We start from the raw sequence: 24,140 nt of genomic DNA on the forward strand, positions 1-24,140 counted from the left end.
GGTCTTGATTTTATTGGACTTTCATCTTTATTTTGTCTTCACTTTGTATTCATTTTGTCTTTACTTTATGTCAACTTGTTATAATGGTCAATGCACATGATCGAGGTTCAGTATCTGGTGGACGACCCAAGACGTTAGTGCTTGCACCACCGCCTGGTGTCGTGTCCTCGTGCTGTTGATTAGCTTTGTGATTCGCTGCTGAGGAATGGCGTACCACTCGTCAACCAGTATCTGATGGAGTCCTGCCGATGTTGTTGCATTTGTGACCCTCTCTTCCGCACAGCTCGGCCAAGTTGATCCCAGAAATGTTCTATAGGGTTGAGGCTTGGGCTGCATGCAGGCCAGTCCATTCAAGTGATGCCCTCTCTCTTGAGAAAGATGCGCAAAAGTCTCGCTCTATGTGGTCTTGTGTTGTCATCTTTTTAAAGCATCTCAGCTTCAATCTGCCCTATGGCGGGGGCTTTTTGAACATTACTTACACGTGGCATGATGTACAACCATAAAACTTGATGAGCTATCAAAATTACCTGGCATGGCACCACTAAAAACTTTAGTGTGACGTGATGTTTATTGAAGTTTCCCTTCATGGCTGACCAGTTGAAAACAAAAGACATAACACAAAATAACATGTTCTCTATTTACTCTTTGCGACCATTCTCTTTCATAGGGAACATTCTTGTTCATTTTGCAACTTTTCAATGCAGACCTTATCAGACACTTTTGAGTACAGCCCTTTACTTGATAACATAATCATAATGAGTAGGATATCATTTTAAAGAAAATTTAATAATCTTTCCATTGATATCAAGCATATACTGTATAGTGCTTACAAACTGAGTCAGATTTCCAAACTTTTTTGAAGGGTTTATATTTTTATTCTCTTTTCCAATGAGGCATTATCCCTGTGAAAAGAATTCATGCAGGTCACTGTTAAAGAAATGGTTAAGTTTCATGTAATCTGAATCATTATAAGATAAAGTATGTCTTTTCGTAGCGTTAATTTGAGGGTTGTAATCACGTTAGTTATAATTTAGTGATTTTTAAGTGATTTTTTTTCTTAATAATGATATGAATGAAGTGTTTACTTTCTTCTATTCTGCTTTATTTTTTTTTTTACTCTTTTTGTGACGCCGTGTCCCTGGAGAGACCTGACACTATTATTGTTTGGAAAGGCTATCATTGTTATATTTTTCGTTAGCTGGGCGCTTTCCTGCTTCATTCTACAATCCTTAAGAGAAAGATAAATAAGTGCTTTGACTAATAACAGTGGTTACATAAGTTGTGAGTATTGTCTTGTATTGTCGCTTAAAATGAATTTTATTATCTTTTACATATATAGAGAGCCATTTGTCAATAATCCAGTATATTATTCACATTACAAGTACAATGGGAAGTTATGGAGATGATGACGGCAAAATTTCGTGAAGTTTCACCTTCTGCTACTGAAGATTCCTAGTCTGACGAATTATGCCATGAAACCATATTCATCAATTAAATTACAATGACTATAAAAAAAGAAGAACAAGTACGCCCCAATGTGTATGGGATGATGCGATGTGGAACATGGTTTATTTCCCGTCTTTTCACATGTAGTTAGCAGTATAACCATTGAGGAAATCCAACTCATCAGAAAGTATGCCGACCCGGAGGCGCTGCAAAGTATCGCGCAAGAGTTCAAGCTCGACATTCCAAAGCCCGTCGATGATAAGAACATCGTTAGCGCTCTTGAAAAGGTGAAGGATGAAGGAAAGAAGGAAGGCAAGAGGTGGAAGATCAGAAACGTTCTGCGAAAGATGAATCCTAAATTTGGTAACATTACTTTTTTACCTAATTGCATTCCTTGCATGGTATGATTTAGAAAGTGATGCAGCACTCTCACTCCATTTTCCTCTGACGAATCCCTCAGGATAGTTTTTCTTTATTTGTATCTTTTGGTCATATAGATATATCAAGTATATCTCTCCATTTGCAAAGTTCTAAATTAATATGAACAAAATAGATATATTAAATACCAATCTGAAGCAAGGCCTACCCATGTTTTGAAAGAGTGTATTGAGGTAAGTGATATTTCAATGTGCATTTAGTTAATAAAACCAAATCATATCTGCAATATTTAGCAGTTATATAAGCGCCATTTGGTTGCTTCAAGGATTTTGATTCTAACATATTTTTTTTTTTCCGGTCTGCATGTCTATTTTGCTTTTCCTTTATATTTTTTTTTTCCGTACTATGATTGTAACGTCCTATGTGAAATTGTTTTATCATCATTAATAACCTTTCATGCATAAAGTGCACTAGCAGTCACCCGATTCAAAATATTATAATAAATACTGACGGTGTTTTGACATCGTTAGATGTGAGACAAAAATCCCATTTCATCTGATCACGGTGATTTCTCACAGATCATCAATGTCAAAGTTCAATAGTTTGACTAGGAGTATTAGCGAGTAACATTGCATTATAATTATTATTACATCACGTTCAAGTAATAGTTCATGTCCGTTAGTAATTTGTGAGAAAAAAAAACCGTGGAATATCTCACTGCTTTTTTTTTTCTGAATCTGAAAAAAACACCCCACATGTCATCGAAATTGACATCAAACGTGTCAAAAGATGTAAATAGCTTTGCATGAAAGCCAAGAAGCTTATTGCCCATGGGATATATACTGTGTGGTTATACTTAGCTGATTTGTCAATCCATATGTCATCACGGTGAATTTCATGGAAGACCCACTTAGTGAAGCTGAATATGGGTTATCCAGCCGTCTTCTCACATGGAAAGTGATAAACAAAACAAACACCTTCCGTGATAGGTAGCATGACTTTATATTTCTATTTGTAAATACCTTTACTTAGAAATGACCTTTAGAAGAGGGATATTATAGGAAGGAGACAAAGCGTAGTGCTTAAAAACATATATTTTGGAAACAAAACACTTGTAAAATTCCGCAAATAAAATTTCATCACTTTACTCTCGAAAAGAATCACTTCGAAATGTTAATGATTTGCGAACAAAGGAAGGAAAGTACCGTTTACATTTCTGCCACTGATACCGTTTCCAGACGACTTGCGACCCCTCATCAAAGTGTATATCAATTCCTGACTTGAGAATCCACATCAAAACGTGTGTGTGTGTGTGTGTTTGTGTGTTGTGTGTGTGTGTGTGTGTGTGTGTGTGTGTGTGTGTATGTAGTTGATATTCACTGCTGCAAATTTTTTCTTCCATTTTGTCATTTCATATTGGTAGCCACTTTTTGTGAAACCTTCTAATGGACATACATTGTTGCGTAAAGGCGGTGTCACACCTGTCCGGGAAAGCTACGCGGGCTTGTAGAAGTAGAAGATTTTCCGCGGGCGGACAAGAATGTTTGCAATTTTCGCAATTGTTTCTTACTTACTAGACGCGTGCTACTTAGCTTCTACTTGCGTGCGTTCCGTGTGACTCGCGTGAGAGCTTTGAAACCGATCCATTTTCTGTTACGAGCGACTTACGGGGACTGCGAAGTACCTGCTTTGGAGTTGACTGTGAGGTGCTACCGGTAAGGGTTTCCTACTTGTGTTCTGCGCGTACCTCTACGGGCAACTCCCGTGACTCTTCCGGAACAAGTTTTGAGCATGCTCAAGGCCTTGTCATACCGTATCTGGGGAAGTTTTGCGGCTTGACTTGCGGGGAAACAAATTTGCGACCCGGAGCTCTCCTCAGTTGGCCCGAACTTGACAGTAGGCTACCTAGCACTTATCTCGTCCTTAGTTGCCCGAAGGTGCGCACGCTAGTCCAATTTTCCCGCAGCAAAGTTTTGAGCATGACCAAAACTATTTCCGGATGAGTCGCGAGGATTGCCCGAAGAGTTCCACGCAGAACACCCGTAGGAGGGCCGTAGCCGCCGCAATTCACAGGCATTTGACCCACTTGAAGTAGGTAAGTTGCCCGCTGATCTATGCCTATGTGAGGTGAGTGCGTGCCATTTGTGGGCTCATTCTCTTCTTTGTCCTCTGTCCTCTGTGGCGTCGAGGACTACCTGGTCCCTTTCGGACAGGACTTCATCGGCCGAATGGACTTCAGCAGCAATTTGATGCATTTGCTGTGAATCTTCCGGGCTTTGTGGCTGTCCATCCACTGGACGTTCTCTGCCCTTGTGCGCTTTCCGTCTACGGGGCATCTTCACTTCTTGAAAGCTAGTTGACAAATGATTGTTTGCCCATCCACTCGAAGCAGCCTATTGTTCAGGCTAGCACTCACCTCGCAGGCGACTAGTACGCAGATAACACGTAGTTGTGGGGCAGGTACTTCGCAGAGCCCGTATGTCGCCCGTAACTGACATAAAAGAAGCTATCACGAAGCTATCACGTGACACCCACGCGCCTAACATGCAGTTCAACGGAATACACGCAAGAAGGACTTAGGTATCACACGTTTATCATGTAATACCCACGCCAAACTCGCCCTAAACCTTGTCCGGCCGCAGAAATTATTCTGCGTGCTGAAAAATCTCCATACGCAATAAGCCCGCTTAGCTGGTGTGACAGGGCCTTTTTTGGCAGCGGGTAAATAGAGCCAGCGTGCGCACCTCCGGGTAACTACTTTTGAGATACATGCTAGGTACTGTCATGTGCGGGTCATCTGCGGGGACCTCCGGATAGCAAAAATGTTCTTCGGAAGTCGCACGCAAGGCTGGTGTGACACGGCCTTAACGTTTTCATGCTAGTGATCAATGTAACAGGCTGATTGGCGTGATGCCTGTAGACTTCCATGATATTGTGCAAACGATGCAATGTCCTTCATTACAATCATACACATTACGATTTGATAATGAATTGTTTGTCATGTTCCGACTGTTCACAGAGGAGCTTCTTGGGGAGAAAAGATACAACGCACCATCAAAAGCTGAGATTTCCCGATTGGCCATGCGCCTACTCATGGGAGACGTCTACCCATTCGCCCGAGCTCTGGGTTACAGCACTCACCGGTTAAGCCAATTCCAAGTCAATCAATCTTTAGAAGGAAGTAACAAAGGAACAGCTGAAGTTATAAGACAACAGTGTGGAGAGGATAAAAATAGGCCTATGGATCAGACTAGGACAGCGATTACCATACTACTGAGAAAGTGCGATTACAAACAAATAGCCCGAACATTCTACTTTGGTAAGTGTCTCAATGTATATGGTGAAAGAAGGGGTTCCGACCGTCTACAGAATCAGCGTAGCTCCTCCTTTTGTGTGTGTGTGTGTGTGTAGTATTCAATGAGAGAATAAAAAGCATAAAAAGGACATAGACGTAGCTAGATCAACCTGGTTTCCTTCCAAGCTTTCAGTCTTTTTTCTTTGTTTATCATCTTCTTTACACCCTCATTAGGGCTGTACAGACGCAATCAAGCTTACTATAATAATAGTAAACTTTAACACTATATTATAGTGTACATTATACACAAATAATGGAGGGACATACTTTTTAGTGATATGGTGTTTGATAATCTATCATTTATTTTATTTTATTTTTTTACAATCAGGTTTGACGCGTATTACCGTAAGATTTCATGTACTATGATGGAGATATTAAATTTATTCTTCGAGCATGTTCAGTTTCTTGACGTTTCCAATGGGACATACAACCTGGAAAGCTTCTATCCAATATTAAATTTAACACTCTAATACATGGCATATTCGTAAGGAAACATTATGACCGAATTACCCCTTATTATCTGTGACATTTTAGATTTCGACGTGAGTACCAGCGATCTGATGGTCGTGGCAACACGAATCGAACCAGCCGTGCTAGCCCGAATGCTTTGCATTGAGGATCACACTGAGGCCCAAACTCGTACAGGAGACAAGATCCAAGAGAACATGAAGATGCTGACAGAGTGGAGGAAGATGATGTGTCCACCAGCCTGCAACCATCGTACCACCTTAGCTGATATCATGTATGACGCTGGACATAAGCCTGTTGCCATGGGAATCCTAACGGGTAATATAGACCTAACTTGGATACCGAGTGATTTATTTATTTATTTATTTATTTAAATCTGATACATTTCTATGAATTATAATGAATCCCACATGAAGAACCTACATTTACCTGCATCAGTCAGCATAGAAAGATAGAGCTGCATCACAGATGGAATATCAATGGATTAAAGATGTGGGCCGGTGACATTCATGTAGAATGTTGATATACCGACATCCTGACTTGGGAGAATGGATCTCCTAATTGTAATTCTCACATAAGCCCCCAGAACCCAACCCCCCCCCCCCAAAAAAAAAAAAAAAGAAAAAAGAAAAAAGAAAAAAAGAACAAGAAACAGAAAAAAATGTATTCTTCTTTTGTACGTTTCCCTGAAAGCAAACCCTGAAAATAGGCTACTCTCCATGCTAAATTGTTTTCCGTAATTAAACTGAACTAAATCGTCAAAAGCTTCAGTTTTATCAAAAATTATTAATAAAAAAGTTTTTTTTTTCATTATTCATAAAACATTGTCATGAAGGGCAACCATGTACGCTAGTTAAGGTGCTGTTGTCATAGCCTCACGTGTTTTCCACTGACTGACACAAATAATTATTTTTGTTACATGATCACCTTTCTTGATATGGTTTTTGAAAGGAAATCAAAGAAAATACGAAATACTGGTGTTGTGTTAAAAAAACGTAGAGTGGCTGGGTGACAAAAGTGAAGGGCTTCCGGTAGTTGCACTCAGGTACTACTATTATGGTTTTCAGTGTACATTTCTCTGAACATAACAGTGGGTATTTGAAAGGCAATGATATCATCACTTCATTGTATTTTCAGAGTGCAACAAATACTATATCATTCCATCAATATTTATCTTAACGAAACCTCTACAAATATGTCTGTTGAATATCAGTCTACTAAGTCCAACGTGGGGTTGGATACCCTCTTATTACAAGGCAGCGAATGCAAAACGAAACAAATTACTGACATATTTCTGTTTGCTATGCATTAAACTAGTATTGATTGGAAATGATTCAGAACTTAAGTAAACAAATTACTGACATATTTCTGTTTGCTATGCATTAAACTAGTATTGATTGGAAATGATTCAGAACTTAAGTAAAATACAATCTCGGTGGAAATAGTTGCATCTCATATTTGAAGCATGGAATTTCAATTGTATTCTGGCAAGATCTTTTTTTCCTTTACTGTCTCACAATAAGTCCGATAAGTTGCAGTCTAGTCAATTGAGCGCTTTGATATTAAGATATCTCATATAGTAGGGAAGAGACAATACAACAATAACCGGAAATTCAGATGTTTCTGTTAAGTAAGCTAGTTTCGTAGCAAGAGTTATATTACGTAAATAGTAACACGATATTGATTTGTTTTTCATATGACTGTACCACATAATGAATCCTTTGACATGTTCACTTATCCTTTGACAAACGAAATTTGTTGTCAATGTCTGTTACTAGGCCAATACAGAGACTGCGTCCCGAGTAGAGAGGTTCTCACTGATCTGGCGCGTCACATTCCCACGAGTGAAGCCGTCAGGCTGTGCAAAGTTTTGGATATTGACACAGAGCAGTCCGACCGACAATCTGACAATGACGTCCTTGAACTGCTGGTGAAATGGGTTGAGCAGGGCAAGGAAAACTCTCGAAATTTATTCAACAAGCTTGCACCTGAGTCCGAACAAGGTAAAAGGTTTTTGATTGGAAAGGCCACTTGTCAAAACGTGCAGGTGTGGGTTGACGGCAACTGTTATTGTGTGTATGACCCTTGGCTTGAAACTTTGCAGGGACATGCATCCTTTTACATGACGTTCAATCCACTGCAGTGCGACATCAGAGTATACGGCCATCTCACTTATCCGGATTTCTGTGTAATCCGATTCCGGACTCTGGCTGGCGCACAATTGTCTTCATGTTGTTCATGCTTTGAAGTGTCCAATTTCAATCACAACAAACAATACAAGTAAAAAAATATATATATCTGCGAACTTGTGATGATATTAGAAATTTAGTAATCGACTGCGAGAGACGATGACACAAACGTTTTTGATGCTGCAATAGATTCAACTTTAGTTACTAATGTAGTGCTGTGATTGAATAGGGACCTCAGCGGCAGTATTTTTTGGTAGGTTTTGAAAAGTCACGATCTAAATCTTATTCTCGGTCAATGTAAAAAAAGAAAAAAAAAACACGAGAAGTGAACTTTTACTCCCATTTCATTCTTGTGTGTGTGTGTGTTGTTTAAAGCATGACGAAAACCATGCAATAATTACAATATTTGAGTATTAAACTCTCTCATTCAGCCGATCTCGACATTGCTAGCTGAATGATCTCAAAGTGTGTTAACGTTTTTAAACATTTCTATGAAATTTCTGTTGTTTAGTGAGGTCACATCATTTTCTCATTGTCATAAAGTGGTAGTAGGTAAAAGTAACGACATAATTACTTATTTCGTCTTTTTCGTTTAATAAGTCCTTGGTTAACAAGGCCTGTCACTTTAGAGCGAATGCTTAACGAATGCCCGATGAATTCCAGCATTCGAAGACACGTTTGCGCCCCTTTAGAAAAGTTCGTAAAATGTGTGACGTTCTTGTATACATTGCCTATTCGGAGGAGTTCGTAGCGATATTCTCCAAATTTTGGACATGTTCAAAAAAATCGGGCGCAGCCTATCCTTGAGAATCCATTTGAATAAGAAAAAATGAGAGAACGTGAAACATGTTAAGAGCTCATGTAGTATCAACACAAATAATATGCGTCTTGAAATTGTTGGTCATTCGTTGGTCATTCGCTCTAGTGGGACGGGGCCTTTAACGAAATCCTCCACACTGCAATTAGGTCTTACCACGCAGCTTGGTCGGCTTGTAATGTATTTCAGTTGAGTTTCAGTTGCGTTTCATCCATCAGATTGAAACAAACTAATGGCTTCCCGTCATCGGCATGTTTGCATCCATCCATGCAAAGCCAAATGACTTTGTATAAGAACAAAACGCGCTAAAAGGAGTAAACACCAATACACATTATGTGACACTCCCCGTCGTATGAAATGCACCAGTTTAATGGGGTCAATTTTTTACTACAAAAGTATGAAGGGAAGGTTTGACGATTATGGACTTTATTTTTCTTTTCTGGATTTATTGTCTGAGTCATAACGGTGATTAGAGTATTGGTCACGCATAAGGAAACGGGCACAATGAATGACAAGGTTCAATTCAATAGTAATACAATGTACACGTGTATTTACCCTGATTTCTTTTTAATACTAGAATTTCGCAAAAGAATGCACAAGAAATTGAGCGATAAAGTGTACGATGCCGGATTCATCAACTTGGCGAACGAAATCATGACAGGTAAGCCCATCTATTCACTGTGTTTCGTAGCTGGTCAACGTAAGTATAACTAGACGTGAAAAAGTTGGTTGCATTTATCCTTTTATTTATTACTTTTCCTTTAGCTGGGTATATCCCTTTAAAGCTCACTCGGAACTGCTCTGACAAGGGGTCCTACAATACGTACAAAATACATTTTGAAAAGAAACCTCAAGTTTTTGCATTGCATTTATATGGATCAAAGAAGTGCTTGTCAAAAAAAGGTGAACTAAAAAGAATTTAAATGAACTGAAAGTAACCGTTTTGTGTACATTGATGTACTCTTTTGGAAAACCAGGAATCAAGCATGGCAAGGTTACACAACTAACGAACAGTTCAAGTCCGACGGAGCAACAGGTACGTTTGCAGCTGCGCATTTTGTCTTCTGTTGAACACTCTAGGAAGAATAGATTCAGCTTCAGTCACAGTTCAGATTCAGTCACAATGGGATCCCCTTTAAAGGTGCATCCAGTATGACACTGATGAAGGTGCAAAGATGAACCTATATTTCTAAGAGTGTTTGCTATTACAAATTGTACTTGATAATCGCTTCTTAGTATACCGCTAACTTACATCAACCCTATGCACATAGTCACAGAATCAGGCGTGGCAAGATTAACCTTTATGAATAATAATGATGATAATAATAATAATAATAAAAATAATAATAATAATAATGCTACTACTAATAATAATAATGATAATAATAATAACATGTAGATCGAGAACATGCAGCAATAGTAGTAGGAGACACCAGTAAAAGATAGAAGAAAATCGGACAGTCCGTTGAAAGTTATGAATTTTAAATTTTAGTCCTGCCATTGCTGGAAGAGAAAACTACTACAGCTTGTGATGTCATATGCGTATGATATGAAGACAACACAACTCAGACGAGATATGAAACTCGTCACACTGAGGACGAGTTAGGTGATACGCTTGGGTTCATCAGATGTCGGTCATCCGTGATCGACAAAGAAAAGAATGTAATATAGCACATTGAAGTAATAATGAGATACTTAGTTGAACTTTTTTGGGCCTACATTATTCAGATCACATTTGTTTTTCTGTCACACAAACTAAGTGGAAATTCTGTGCGTGTGCGACTAAGTCGATTTACGGACTTTTTGAGTACGTACAGTGCATAAACTTAGACCCCGTTTACGGTGCGGGGCTGGGCCGAGCCGCGGCCGAGCCGCGGCCAAGGCCAACCTCAATTGCGAGGCCGAGCCCCGCAATTTAGTCCGTTTACACTGCCGGGCTCGGCCGCACTTTTGATTCAAACCTTTCAATATTTTGTCGTAGTGGCGCTCTACTTTTAAACAAACGCAATTTGGTATTGTCTGGTTTTCAGATCCTTTGCCAACTGAATTCCATGGCGACGAAGTCGCCGTTCGGGCAAAGGCCTTTGCCGAAGGAGAAAATCCTTTGCAGGACAAAATCACCTTAAACTATCCTAGTTTTCGACGTTAAAGTGGTTAATATCCTGAATAGCGAAATAGTACAGGCGAGGGTTTGGAAGCCAGACTAAAATTGGCCGCGCATTTAGACCACTTTGCGCTTACACTGAGAAAAAGGCCGGGCGCGACCGCGGCTCGACCGCGGCCGAGACCACCTCCAGAGCGTGGCATAATGCGAGGCCAATTTTGGCCCCGCATTTGGCCTTTTGCGCGTTTACACCGAAATGAAGGTGGGCTCGGCGCGGCCGAGCCGCGGCCGAGCCGCGGCCGAGCCTCGCACTCTAAACGGGGTCCAAGCGATCCTCGGCACGTACAAATAAAATATGACAATTAAGTGTTTATAACCATCCTGGCATTAACAGTGGCCTTTTAAAACATGACCTTTGACCATTATTTACATAACCAATATGACTCCCTCTAATCTTGCTATTACAATGCTCAGTTCAGAGATCTCTTACAGCTATATACAAGCCTGTGAGATTTACCAGCATTAAAACCAATGAAGCCTCCGATACAAAACAAGGGATATAGAGCAAGGGTGTCTGTTTACATGAGAATGTGATTTATCCTGGACGAAAGTGATACCTCAATTAAAGAGAAAAGGGCAAAAGAAAAATGGGCCAAACGTACGGCTCCAGCAAAAGAGACATCGCCTTTAACCATGTAACTATAGGTCTCCTCTAACTAAGAGTACACTTTGAACGTAAGCTTATACGTGAATGATAATTTATGACGATCTCACGTGATCGACACACATTCAAAGGGGACAGTTAGAAGTGGAAGGAGTGCTTAATCGTTTCATTAATTCCTAATCAATGACACCCCTACTATAGGCATATCATAATTTCTCACCTAAAATCAATGGTCTATAGGACTCATGCACCATTACTTGTATCGTGCATAAACTTTGTTTTTTAAGCTTTCAGTGAAACGTGTCATAACATAATTCTGTAATTCCATCGGCAGTGATTGATATAATAAAGAAGAAAGATATATCACCGTATTGAACGCTTAGAACCTAACGGGGGGGGGGGGGGGTATTATAGCATGATACTCGGTTCTTTACTGCCCACATGCCAACAACATCCATTACCCACGGCTACGCATAGCGTAACAGCCATGGCGAAAATAAAACTTTGTTTTCTCGTAGGCAGAATGACACAGAACCTCGTCAAACACACTTTTATTGGCAGGGATGGACATGAAAAAGTTCATTACTAATACTAAACAGCGTATGCATTCCATTCATGTGGCGCGAGATACCTCTATAGCAACATAAAGCCTGTCTTCAACTCCGTTGGTCGAACAATGACAACCTGAAATTTGAAAGATATGAGGGAGACGCTATATACACCTGGCCTAGAGTTAATTTATTCAGTTCTCATTCCTACCTCAAGTTGGGTTATGTTATTGTAATCATTCCCATCTGCAGTATAACAAAACCAAAGTGAGGGAAAGGGGGAGAGAAAAACGAGAGGTGGCAAAAGGAAAACTGCATGCACAACTGCAATCCATATCATTGCGTGTGACAAGTGAAGCAAATGTATTAGTTGTTATAGCAGTGTTTTATGAGCATAAACTGGCAAATAGACACACCATGTCAAATATAAAAACCATCAATTTAATGTAAGAGAAGATGGTAAACAAGATGCATTGAAACTGTAACTAAATCGCTGCTTTTCTACTCGGTCACGGAACGTCCAACTTTATATTCAACAAAAAAAAATGTTAGGGGAAAGAAACAAATTTAGATATAACATTCTTGAATTAAAAACAAGAAAAAGAAAATGCCCACGTCAGGATTAAAAAAAAACGCCGCACGAACATGCATTATATTCTAGATGGGAATACGGTCTTGATGCAAAGGTCCAATGATTGTCTCATTACTTTAAAAGCAATCTATGGTTCCCTTACCATCACCAGTACCACACCACAATGACGTCTCTAAAATCAATGGTAGCACATTTATCATTGCATCGTGCAGTAACTCCCTTTTCCTAAACTACCAGTAGAACGTGTCATATTATATTGTGTGTTTCGATCAGTAATGACTGACTTTAAAGAAGAAAGATAATGCAAAAAATTGAACGCTTACCACATTGCTTATAGGGCTATTCCAGTTTGGTACAGATCTGTTCTATTCTCCCAGATGCCAACAACATATGTCACCTATGGCTGAACTAGTGAAACAACCATGACGAAAATAAACGACAGAGAACGCCGTCATAATCACTACACTTGGAAAGGTGTTGCCCGAAATTCCTCATTATGAAGCAATATCACGTCACTTCCTTCCCTGCCTGTCTTTAACTCCGTCATTTGGTCAAACAATAACAACCTGGAATTCCAAAGAGATAAGCGAGACGCCATGCACCTGGACTAGAGTTAATTAATTCAGTTCCCATTCCTGTTAATTATATAAACGTACACGTTCCTAAACATCCTGCTACAGTATAACAAGAACAAATGAAGAGAAAAGGAAAGAGAAAACGAATGGTGGCAAGCGGGGTACTGTTTTAATTCAAGGGGCAATTTACAACATTACGTGTGACAAAATTAAAGAAGCAAACCCAACCTCCAAACTCCAATACAAAACAAGGGAAATAGAGTAGCTGTGTTCATGACATCAGAGTGAAGCTGAACTGCAGAAAAAAAGAAAGAAAAAAGAAATAAAAGGAAAAAGTCCTGCGGGACTCGATTAACTTCTCTCCTTCCGGTCGGGCATTATAAACACGCAGCGTGCTAAGCAATTCTGCCACATGGAAGATCCGAAGATCTTGTGCGAAACTTAAATATATCTATGTATGCTATACATTTATATTCAGTTTTTTGGCTATATACGTCAAGTGACTGATAGCGCTATTCAACTTCCCACGAGTGGCCGTGTGGATTCGATCAATATACAGTTACAAAGATAAATCTTGAATCGTTTCAACCAGATTTCATTCTCATTTTCAGTGATCGACAATGAAAATAATGTAAAGTAGCGACTTGAAGTAATATTGAGAAATGTTCGTGAAGTCCAATTCTTTATACAGTCCTACATAATTCAGATGAAATTGTTTCTGTCATGCAACTAATTGAAAATTTCGTGTAGTGGTGTCGGCGTGTCCAAGTAAGTTGATTGGAAAGGATATGTGAATGAATATTTACCAATAGGTCTTTATATTGTAAAAAAAAAAAATCAAACATGGCCATGCGGTCTTTTAAAAGTCATCTTCACTTTAACATTTGTAATTTCAAGTCCAAGTTGCCTGTCAAAGCAATGTGGTCTCCAACAAAAAACAAAGGGATATTGTGTGTGTGTGTGTGTGTGTGTGTGTGTGTGTGTACGTTTACATGAAAACGTGATTTCTACATGGACGAAGGTGAATACTCCATAAAAGGAAAAAAGCAAAAGACATAAGTATTTTGTTTCGTGCTCTTATGGGGTTCGAACCCGTACGTGTGCAACCTCACGTCTCTTGTGACGTCGCCTTTATCCTCTCGGCCATGACAGTACGTCTTGACGAGAAAATATGAGGAACGTAAGCTTATACGTGAAAGATGATTCAGGAATCGTTTTGTCCACATTCCATTCTCATTTTCAGTTTTTAGCTGCAAAATTATCAACCTGATGAGATTTGAAAAAATAAAATGCATGATTACTGCAGCTTATTGTCTGAGCTACCACATACTTAAGTTTCAGAGGAAATGGAGCAAAATCAGTTGAGATAAAGGTGCTTAAACGTTGTCAAGTCAATGCATGGTTAAAAAAAATCACCTTCCATAGACATAACACGTCAACTTGTCTGATTTTGAGTCTTTACCTTTAATCACAATTTGAAGTATGATGGTAAGTCTTCTCGAACTAAGAGTGTGGAACGTATACCTTCTACGTGAAAGGTGAATCATGACGATCACCCGTGACTGACACATCTTCAAAGGGATCAGTTATTAGAAGTGGAAGCCCTCGTGCCAAGATAATATTGTCTCAGCAATTTCAAAGCAATGATACCCTTACATTTAGGTATACCATAATTTCCCTCTGAAATCAATGGTATTATTCATGTACAATTGCTTGCCTTGTCCACAAACTTTGCTTTACAAACTTTCAGTGAAAGGTGTCATAACATAATTCTGTAACCGTCCATTAGCAGCGATTGACTGCATAAATCAAGATGATAAATATATCAATTGAACGCTTAGCGCGTATAACTAAGGGGGATTTCAGCCTGATGTTGCGTTATTTACTGCTCAGATACCAACAACACTCATCACCTACGGCTACGTATAGAGAAACAGCCATGACGAAAATAAGTTTTCCTTTTCTTTGGCAGATAGACACACAACCCCTATAGCCCCTATAACTGACATGGAGGGACATGAAAAAGTTCATTACTACTACTAAACAGTGATGCCTTCTACTCATGTGGCACAAGATACCTCTATAGCAACATAAAACCTGTCTACAATTCCGCTATTGGGTCAAACAATAACAATCTGGAATTTCAAAGAGATGAGCTAGACGCCATACACCTGGCCTAGAGTTAATTTATTCAGTTGCCATTCCTGCTCCAGTTGAATTATGTAAATTATTTCCCGACCTGTCTTGTGCAGTGTAACAGGAACAAACGTAGAGAAAAGGAAAGAGAAAACGAAAGGTGGCAAGCGGGGCACTGTATACCAAGGGCAATTTACAACATTACGTATGATAAATGAAGCAAATCCAACCTCCAGCCTCCGACAAAAAAAAAAGGGAACTTGAGTGACTGTGTGTCGTGGGGTAATGACATCGGAATGAAGCTGAACTGCCAAAAGAAAAACAGAGAAAGAGAGAGAAAAAAAAAATAATAGCGTCCTGCGGGTCTCGAACATCTCGTCCTAAGGTAGTGCATAATGACCATGCAGCGCGCTAAGCGACTATAAAGCCACACGGCTGTCCCGAAGACTGGATGTGAAATTCATATCTTTATATCATTTACAACATGAAAAAGTTCATTACTACTACTATACAGTGATGCCTTCAATTCATGTGGCACAAGATACCTCTATAGCAACATAAAACCTGTCTACATCTCCGTTATTGGGTCAAACAATAACGACCTGGAATTTCAAAGAGATGAGCGAGACGCCATACACCTGGACTAGAGTAATCAATTCAGCTCCCATTCCTGCAAGTTATTCAAACGTACATGTTCCTACCTATCCTGTTACAGTATAACAATAACCAATGAAGAGAAAAGGAAAGAGCAAACGAAAGGTGGCAAGCGGGACACTGTAACAAGGGGCAATTTACAACATTAAGTGTGACAAAATTAATGAAGCAAACCCAATCTCCAAACTCCAATACAAAACAAGGGAAATAGAGCAGCCGTGTTCACGGGTTACGTACACTTGATAAAATAATATGATAAATGACATCGGAGTAAAGCTGACCTGCCGAAAAAAAAAAAGAAAAGAAAAACAAAAAGAACGGGAAAAGTCCTGCGGGAGTCGAACTTCTCACCTTCCGGTATGGCGTTATGAACACCCAGCGCTAAGCGATTACGCCACACGGATGTCCTGAAGAGTGAATGCGAAACTTAAATATATAATAATACTATCGTGACTAGTTGACTTGTGATGGCGCTATTCAACTTCTCACAAGTGGCAGCGTGGATTCGATCAATATACAGTTGCAAAGAAAAATTGGGAATCGTTCTGTACAGATTGCATCCTCATTTTCAGTTTTAAACTACAAAATTATCAACCTAATGAGGAGATATGAAAACATAAAATGCACGATTACTAAAGCTTATTGTCTCAGCTACAACATACGTATGTTTCAGAGGAAATGGAGCAAAAACAGATGAGGTAAAGATGCTTAAACGTTGTCAAGTCAGTGCATGGTTTGAAAAAAAATCACCTCCCATAGACATAACACGTAAACTTGTCTGATTTTGAGTCTTTACCTTTAATTACAATTTCTAGTATGATGACGTCATCATATTTCAAAACCATCACATGGACTTGAGAGGCAAATGTTCAAAGTACAACATATCTGAATTTGGGATAATATTGAGCTTAAACAACAGAGATACGAGCTAATGAATGTCTGAAACAGTACCTCAAAAAAATCAATTCCACTTTTTTATTTAAAATGACGATATGATGACGTCATCGCGTGTTCCTGGCAATATTGATACTTGGAATGTTATTTACAATTCATATACTTTTGTAATATGCAATAGAAATATGGGGTCAACGGACGATTTAAAGAGCTATGGCGAAATAAACAAAGACATGTTTTTTCACTATATTTGCAGAAAGACGCGCACGCGGAATTTCAACTTTGACGCCAGTGCATTCCTTTGTTATAGGTCGAAATCGATCGGAAATCAATGGAATTGTTACTCAGAGTATAAGGAATCCAAATCAGTCAAAAAAATTGCATTTTCATGTTGCTTACGGGCTCTGCGCGCGAAATTGCGCGGACGGACGCGCACGCGAGAAAATGTTTGAAACGCTTAAAATTGTCTGAAACTTCGAGATTTCCCATTGGGAAGTCGTTTTGAGCCTTTTAAAATTTTGACGCGCGCTTACGCGCGCGTAATGATGACCTGTGTAACTAGCGTTAGAAAGTAAGATAGAGCGTGACCTGAACTTCATGTCCACCGAAAATGATACAGAAATGACATCTAGTTATGAAGTTATGATCGATCATGTGACAAAGTCCGAAAATCACAAAATGGCGCCTAGATGACGTCATCGATATGTTACTGTCATGAAAACCTTATTGTGGCTAGATTTTGTCATGAGACATGTTGACTGAAAATGTCATGTTATTTCGTAATGTCATTCTTGAGATATTGACGACACAAAATGTGGCAGAAAGAAAGAAGAATGAAAAACGAGACATGAAAACTCGTCACATTGAGGACGAGTTAGGTGATACGCTTGTGGTCATCAGATGACGGTCATCTGTGATCGACAAAGAAAAGAATGTGATATAGGCACCTTCAAGTTATATTGAGCGTGCATGCGAAACCGTTTCTGTAACCACTCGGCCACGGGTCATCCACGGAAATGGTAAGACAAAAAAAAAAAAACAATGTATAGATATAACAGGGGGAAAGTCAATGCCCACTCAACTAACGTGGCCTGGTGAACATCTATTGCATTGCTAGACGGAGAAGCGGCCCTGTAACGACTGAGGTCACTATGCCATTTCTGGCAACTTGGGAAAAATACGTCCCGCAGACATAAAACCTATAATCGGCTGGTTTTGATACCTTGCCTTTAATCACAATTTTCAGTGTAATGACGTCATCAAATTACAAAACAATGACATCGTCTTGAAAGACAATTGTTCAAAGTACAACACCTCAGTCGTCGTCATTACATACTATGATCGGTTTGACAAAGTCAATCTGCAAAATGTTGCTGCAGTCGAAGCAATGTGGTCTCCAACACACAAAAAAGAGGGATATGGCTAGTGTGTGTGTCTGTGTGTGTGTGTATAGGTGCGTTTATATACGAACGTGATTTCTACATGGACGAATATGTAATACAAAATTGAAGAAAAAAAAGTAAAATAAAAAAAAAATGATTCGTGATCTTGTGGGGTTCGAACCCGCAATCTCACGTCTCTGAGACGGCGCCTTTAACCACTCGGCCATACGTCTCGACGAGAAAATATGGGGAACGTAAACTTATGTATGTGAAAGATACATGGGGAATCGTTTTGTCCACATTCCATTTTCATTTTCAGTTTTAAACTGCAAAATTGTCAATCTGATGAGGAGATTTCAAAGAATAAAATGCATGATTACTGCAGCTTATTGTCTCAGCTACAACATATTAAAGTTTCAGAGGAAATGAATCAAAATCAGCTGAGATAAAGGTGCTTAAACGTTGTTAAGTCAATTGATGCTTTTAAAAAAAATCACCTCCCATAGACAATACACGTAAACTTGTCCGATTTTGCGTCTTTACCTTTAATCACAATTTAAGGTATGATGACGTCATCAAATATCAAAAGCATGACATGGACTTAAAAGGCAAATGTTCAAAGTACAACATATCTGAATTTGGGATAATATTGAGCTTAAACAACAGAGATACGAGCAAATGAATGTCAGAAACAGTACCTTAAAAAAAATAATTCCACTTTTTTGATTTCAGATGACGATATGATGACGTCATATTGTAATTATGGAAATAATGATACTTGAAACGTTATTTTCAATTCATATGCTTTTGTAATATGCAATAAAAACATAGGGTCACCTGACGTTTTAAAGAGCTATGGCGAAATAAACAAAGACATGTTTTTTCACTATATTTGCACATAGATGCGCACGCGAAATTTCAACTTTGACGCCAGTGCATTGCTTTGTTATTTGTCAAAATCGATCAGAAATCAATGGATATTGTTACTCAAAGTATCAGGAATCCAGATCAGTCAAAAAATGTGCATTTTCATGTTACTGACGCGCTGTGCGCGCGAAAATGCGCGGACGGACGCGCACGCGCAAAATTGTTTGAAACGCTTAAAATCGTCTGAAACTTCGAGATTTCCCATTGAAAAGTTGTTTTGAGCCTTTTAAATGTTTGACGCGCGCTTACGCGTCCTAGATGACGTCCTAGGTAATTAGCATCAGAGAAGGAAAGATAGAGCGTGACCTGAACTTTATGTCCACAAAAACTGATACAGAAAGGACCTTTAGTTATGAAGTTATGATCAATCATGTAACATGGTCCGAAAATCACAAAATGGCGCCTAGATGACGTCATAGATACGTTACTGTCATGAAAACCTTATTGTGGCTAGATATTGTCATGAGACATGTTGACTGAAAATGTCATGTTACTCCGTAATGTCATTCTTGAGATATTGACGACACAAAATAGGCCAGAAAGAAAGAAGAATAAGAAACGAGATATGAAACTCGTCACGCTGACGAGTTAGGTGATACGCTTGGGGTCATCAGGTGTCGGTCATCTGTGATCGACAAAGAAAAGAATGTGATATAGGCACCTTGAAGTTATATTGAGCGTGCATGCAAAACCGTTTCTCTAACCACTCGGCCACGGGACATCCCCGGACATGGTAAGGCAAAAAAGAAATGTATGGATATTACAGGGGGAAAAAGTCAATGCCCACTCAACAATCGTGGCCGCGTGAACATGTATTGCATTGCTAGACGGAAATGCGGCCTTGTAACGACTGATGTCGCTATGCCATTTCTGGCAACTTGGGAAAAATACGCGCCGTAGACATAAAGCCTATAATCGGCTAGTTTTGATACCTTGCCTTTAATCACAATTTTCAGTGTGATGACGTCATCAAAGTACAAAACAATGACATGGTCTTGAAAGACAATTGTTCAAAGTACAACACCTCCGTCGTCGTCATTACATACTATGATCGGTTTGACAAAGTCAGCCTACAAAATTGTGCAGCAGTCGAAGCAATGTGGTCTCCAACACAAAAAAAAAGGGATATGGTGTGTGTCTGTGTGTGTGTATAGGTGCGTTTATACGAACGTGATTTCTACATGGACGAATATGTAATACAAAATTGAAGAAAAAAAGTAAAATAGCTAAGTGTTTTGTTTCGTGATCTTGTGGGGTTCGAACCCGCAACCTCACGTCTCTGAGACGTCGCCTTTAACCACTCGGCCATACGTCTCGGCGAGAAAATATGAGGAACGTAAACTTATGTATGTGAAAGCTGAATCGGGAATCGTTTTGTCCACATTCCATTCTCATTTTCAGCTTTAAACTGCAAAATTGTCAACCTGATGATAGGATTTCAAAAAATAAAATGCATGATTACTAAAGCTTATTGTCTCAGCTACAACATACTTAAGTTTCAGAAGAAATGAAGCAAAATCAGCTGAGATAAAGGTGCTTAAACGTTGTCAAGTCAATGCATGGTTTGAAAAAAAAATCACCTCCCATTGACATAACACGTAGTATGGTCCGATTTTGCATCTTTACCTTTAATCACAATTTAAGGTATGATGACGTCATCAAATTTCATAACCATGGCATGGACTCAAAAGGCAAATGTTCAAAGTACAACATATCTGAATTTGGGATAATATTGAGCTTAAACAACAGAGATACGAGCAAATGAATGTCAGAAACAGTACCTCAAAAAATTAATTCCACTTTTTTGATTTCAGATGATGATATGATGACGTCATAATGTATTTAGGGAAATATTGATACTTGAAACGTTATTTTCAATTCATATGCTTTTGTAATATGCAATAAAAACATAGGGTCACCTGACGTTTTAAAGAGCTATGGCGAAATAAACAAAGACATGTTTTTCGCTATATTTCCACATAGACGCGCACACGAAATTTCATCTTTGACGCCAGCGCATTCCTTTGTTATAGGTCGAAATTGATCGGAAATCAATGGATACTGTTACCTAATGTATCAGGAATCCAAATCTGTCAAAAAATGTGCATTTTCATGTTGCTTACGCGCACTGTGCGCGGAAATGCGCGGACGGACGCGAACGCGCGGAACGCTTAAAATTGTCTGAAACTTCGAGATTTCCCATTGGGAAGTCGTTTTGAGCGTTTTAAAAGTTTGACGCGCGCTAATGCGCGCGTTATGATGTCCTAGGTAATTAGCATTAAAAAGTAAGATAGAGCGTGACCTGAACTTTATGTTCAATGAAAATGATACAGAAATGACCTTTAGTTATGAAGTTATGATCGATCATGTAACATGGTCCGAAAATCACAAAATGGCGCCTAGATGACGTCATAGATATGTTACTGTCATGAAAACCTTATTGTGGCTAGATGTTGTCATGAGACATGTTGACTGAAAATGTCATGTTATTCCGTCATGTCAATGTTGAGATATTCACGACACAAAATGTGCCAGAAAGAAAGAAGAATAAAAAGAAAGAAAGGAAGATTTTGACAAACACAATAGGTGATACGCTGTAAGCGTATCACCTAAAAAGACAGATTTTGACAATCACAATAGGTGATACGCTAAAAGCGTATCACGTAAATATTCAACATAATATCTTCTTTTTACTTTTCTCCCATAATGAAGCATCGCTCGACATTCCTCGTTTAGAAGTCATGTTGAATGATTTTACCCTTTAACATAAGTACAGGTATGTCATTGACAAGACAAGGGAATATTCACCTTATTAAAAAAAAAAATACCGATTATACACGTATGTATATATATGTTTTTGTTTTTGTTGTAACTCTGTATATTTCCCTTATATCTTTCTCCTCAAGTGACATCATTAAACTGCAGTAGTTTTCACATACAACAGCGACTACGAAGAAACTTTAACCGTCATAACATCAAATGGATTGTCCGATTTTTCACAAACTTTCACTAATGTGTGCTGCTGATACTCTGCATTCATGCAATCCACATGCGTAAAAAGATGAACTTGTCCTTTAGCGAACTGTTGAGTCCGATGGGGCAGCGTGAGATTTTTTCGTGTGTGACAATCTCTTCTTAACATACCATGCTGCTAGACACACACACACAGACACACACACACTCACACATTACACACACAGAAGCATCACACCCAAGAGACACACTGTCACCCATTATTGAGTGACACTTTGGTCAAGCACACAGAGTGTAAAGAAAAAAAAAATGTCCTGATTTTTGTGAGGCCGCCATCAAACTCAAGTTTCAGCTTAAGTTGGCGATCTCCTGCATTTTGTATGTATTAAATCGATTGAATAATCAATGATTTTCCAATTGTTTTTGTATGATTCACCTATTTGGTACATTATGACTGTATTAGTTCTATTCATCTTGTGTTGAATGTAATATGTTATAGTAATGGAAAATTGTTTGCTATGTTTTATATACTTTGTTTAGAAAATGCAGAAACAAAACAAATCGATCGAATCAAAATGAGCGAAGAATTATTGTCATGACATTGACAATTCAATTGAAGTAAAATGGATGATTATTAACTTGAATCTATGTCTTTCTCGTTGCCTCTCCTTGGCACAATCCAGCATGTAGATGCCTCCATAGCTTCGAAATAACTTGACAGTCACGTCTGGGATATGAACAGTCTTCTGGTCTTCGTGTCTCGTTCTTTCGGTAGAACGTAGAGGGTTAAAAAAAATGAAAATGAGAAAAGTCTTGATATGAACTTCATTGAAAACACTCATCCTTGACACCTCAACCAGCATCACATGGAATGGTGGAAATGTGGAAAGTTGCTATGTCTCATACCCACACGCCAACGTGAAGACGTGTTTTGATTGTCAGCCCTGAAACAGGACTTTCAGCATCTTGTTACTTGCCTTTCTTAACCTTTTCTGTGTACAAATTTCACACACGTACCTATGGACATGAGATTAATCTTGCACGCAAAGGCGTAACTGGTGCCTTGGTTCAAGGAGGACTTTAGAAAAGAAACCCTTTCCGAATGGAGAAGCTGCTTACACACACCAGAAGATTCAGCTACACACGGCCTTACCAGTGCGTGTTGATGTGAATCCCCGTGCACAAGGTGAAATGTAGATATGGATATCACTCTTCTTGGGGATAGTATACATCTGGCAAGAACTTTACGGCGGTGAAATTGTATTGTTTTTGCGCTTTTTGTAGAGTTTATTCACTATCAGGGATTAGCAAAGGATGATGTATTTGTTTCTTTAATGGAACAGTCTAAATACAAGGGACCAGAATTATGCTGACTCTTACGATATGGGGTTGTGAAGAACGCTGAGTATGCATTATTTCTGCTACGAATTCAATAGTGTGAAATGGGCTGTATTGTATTATACATTTGAAGTCATGACGTGACTTCCACTTGTACGCTGTGCATGGATATAGACTGTCTAGTCCATCTACCAGAAATTTATATATATATATATATATATATATATATATATATATATATATATTTACACATCTTTGAGAATGAGCAAATGCGGTTCCTTTTCTGTATTTAGCTTTGTAGTTCGCACTTTAACAAGACTGATGGAGATGGTGATGTTTGCCACTTTACCAGCACGTGAAAAAACAAAAACATTGACGACATCTTAAACAAGTTATCATTGGTGCCTGCATTGTTGTGTTTCTAGATCTGTACATGAACACAGAAGAATTAAACCTAAAGTCTGAGTCAATATCACAAATTATTGCAATCCGACAACAGGTAAAGCATTTTGTCATTTGTAAGGTGTCCAATCTTAAAGTTGATTTACTCCTTCCGCTTTAATTACTGCCAGTCACAAGAGTAGTGCTAGTCTTTTTAACGTACGGATCGAACAAATATATGTTCACTTTAGTTCAATTACGAAGAAATATTAGAGGGTTGCTTGGAAATTATTGGGCGGTATATTCAAAAGTTTCCAGT

General features: G+C 38.9%; 1 protein-coding gene across 1 annotated transcript; it reads left to right on the forward strand.

The window, feature by feature from the left end:
• The first annotated feature begins 7,373 nt into the window (after nucleotides 1-7,373).
• Nucleotides 7,374-22,896, forward strand: LOC140229723 (uncharacterized). Its single transcript, XM_072309963.1, has 4 exons — nucleotides 7,374-7,650; nucleotides 9,231-9,314; nucleotides 9,631-9,689; nucleotides 22,786-22,896. The coding sequence occupies exons 1-4, from the start codon at nucleotides 7,374-7,376 to the stop codon at nucleotides 22,813-22,815; spliced, it is 450 nt and encodes a 149-aa protein (XP_072166064.1). The 3' UTR covers nucleotides 22,816-22,896.
• Nucleotides 22,897-24,140: the final 1,244 nt, after the last annotated feature.

This window comes from Diadema setosum, chromosome 6 (genome assembly GCF_964275005.1).
Source record: "Diadema setosum chromosome 6, eeDiaSeto1, whole genome shotgun sequence".
In the NCBI taxonomy this organism is placed as follows: Eukaryota; Metazoa; Echinodermata; class Echinoidea; order Diadematoida; family Diadematidae; genus Diadema; species Diadema setosum.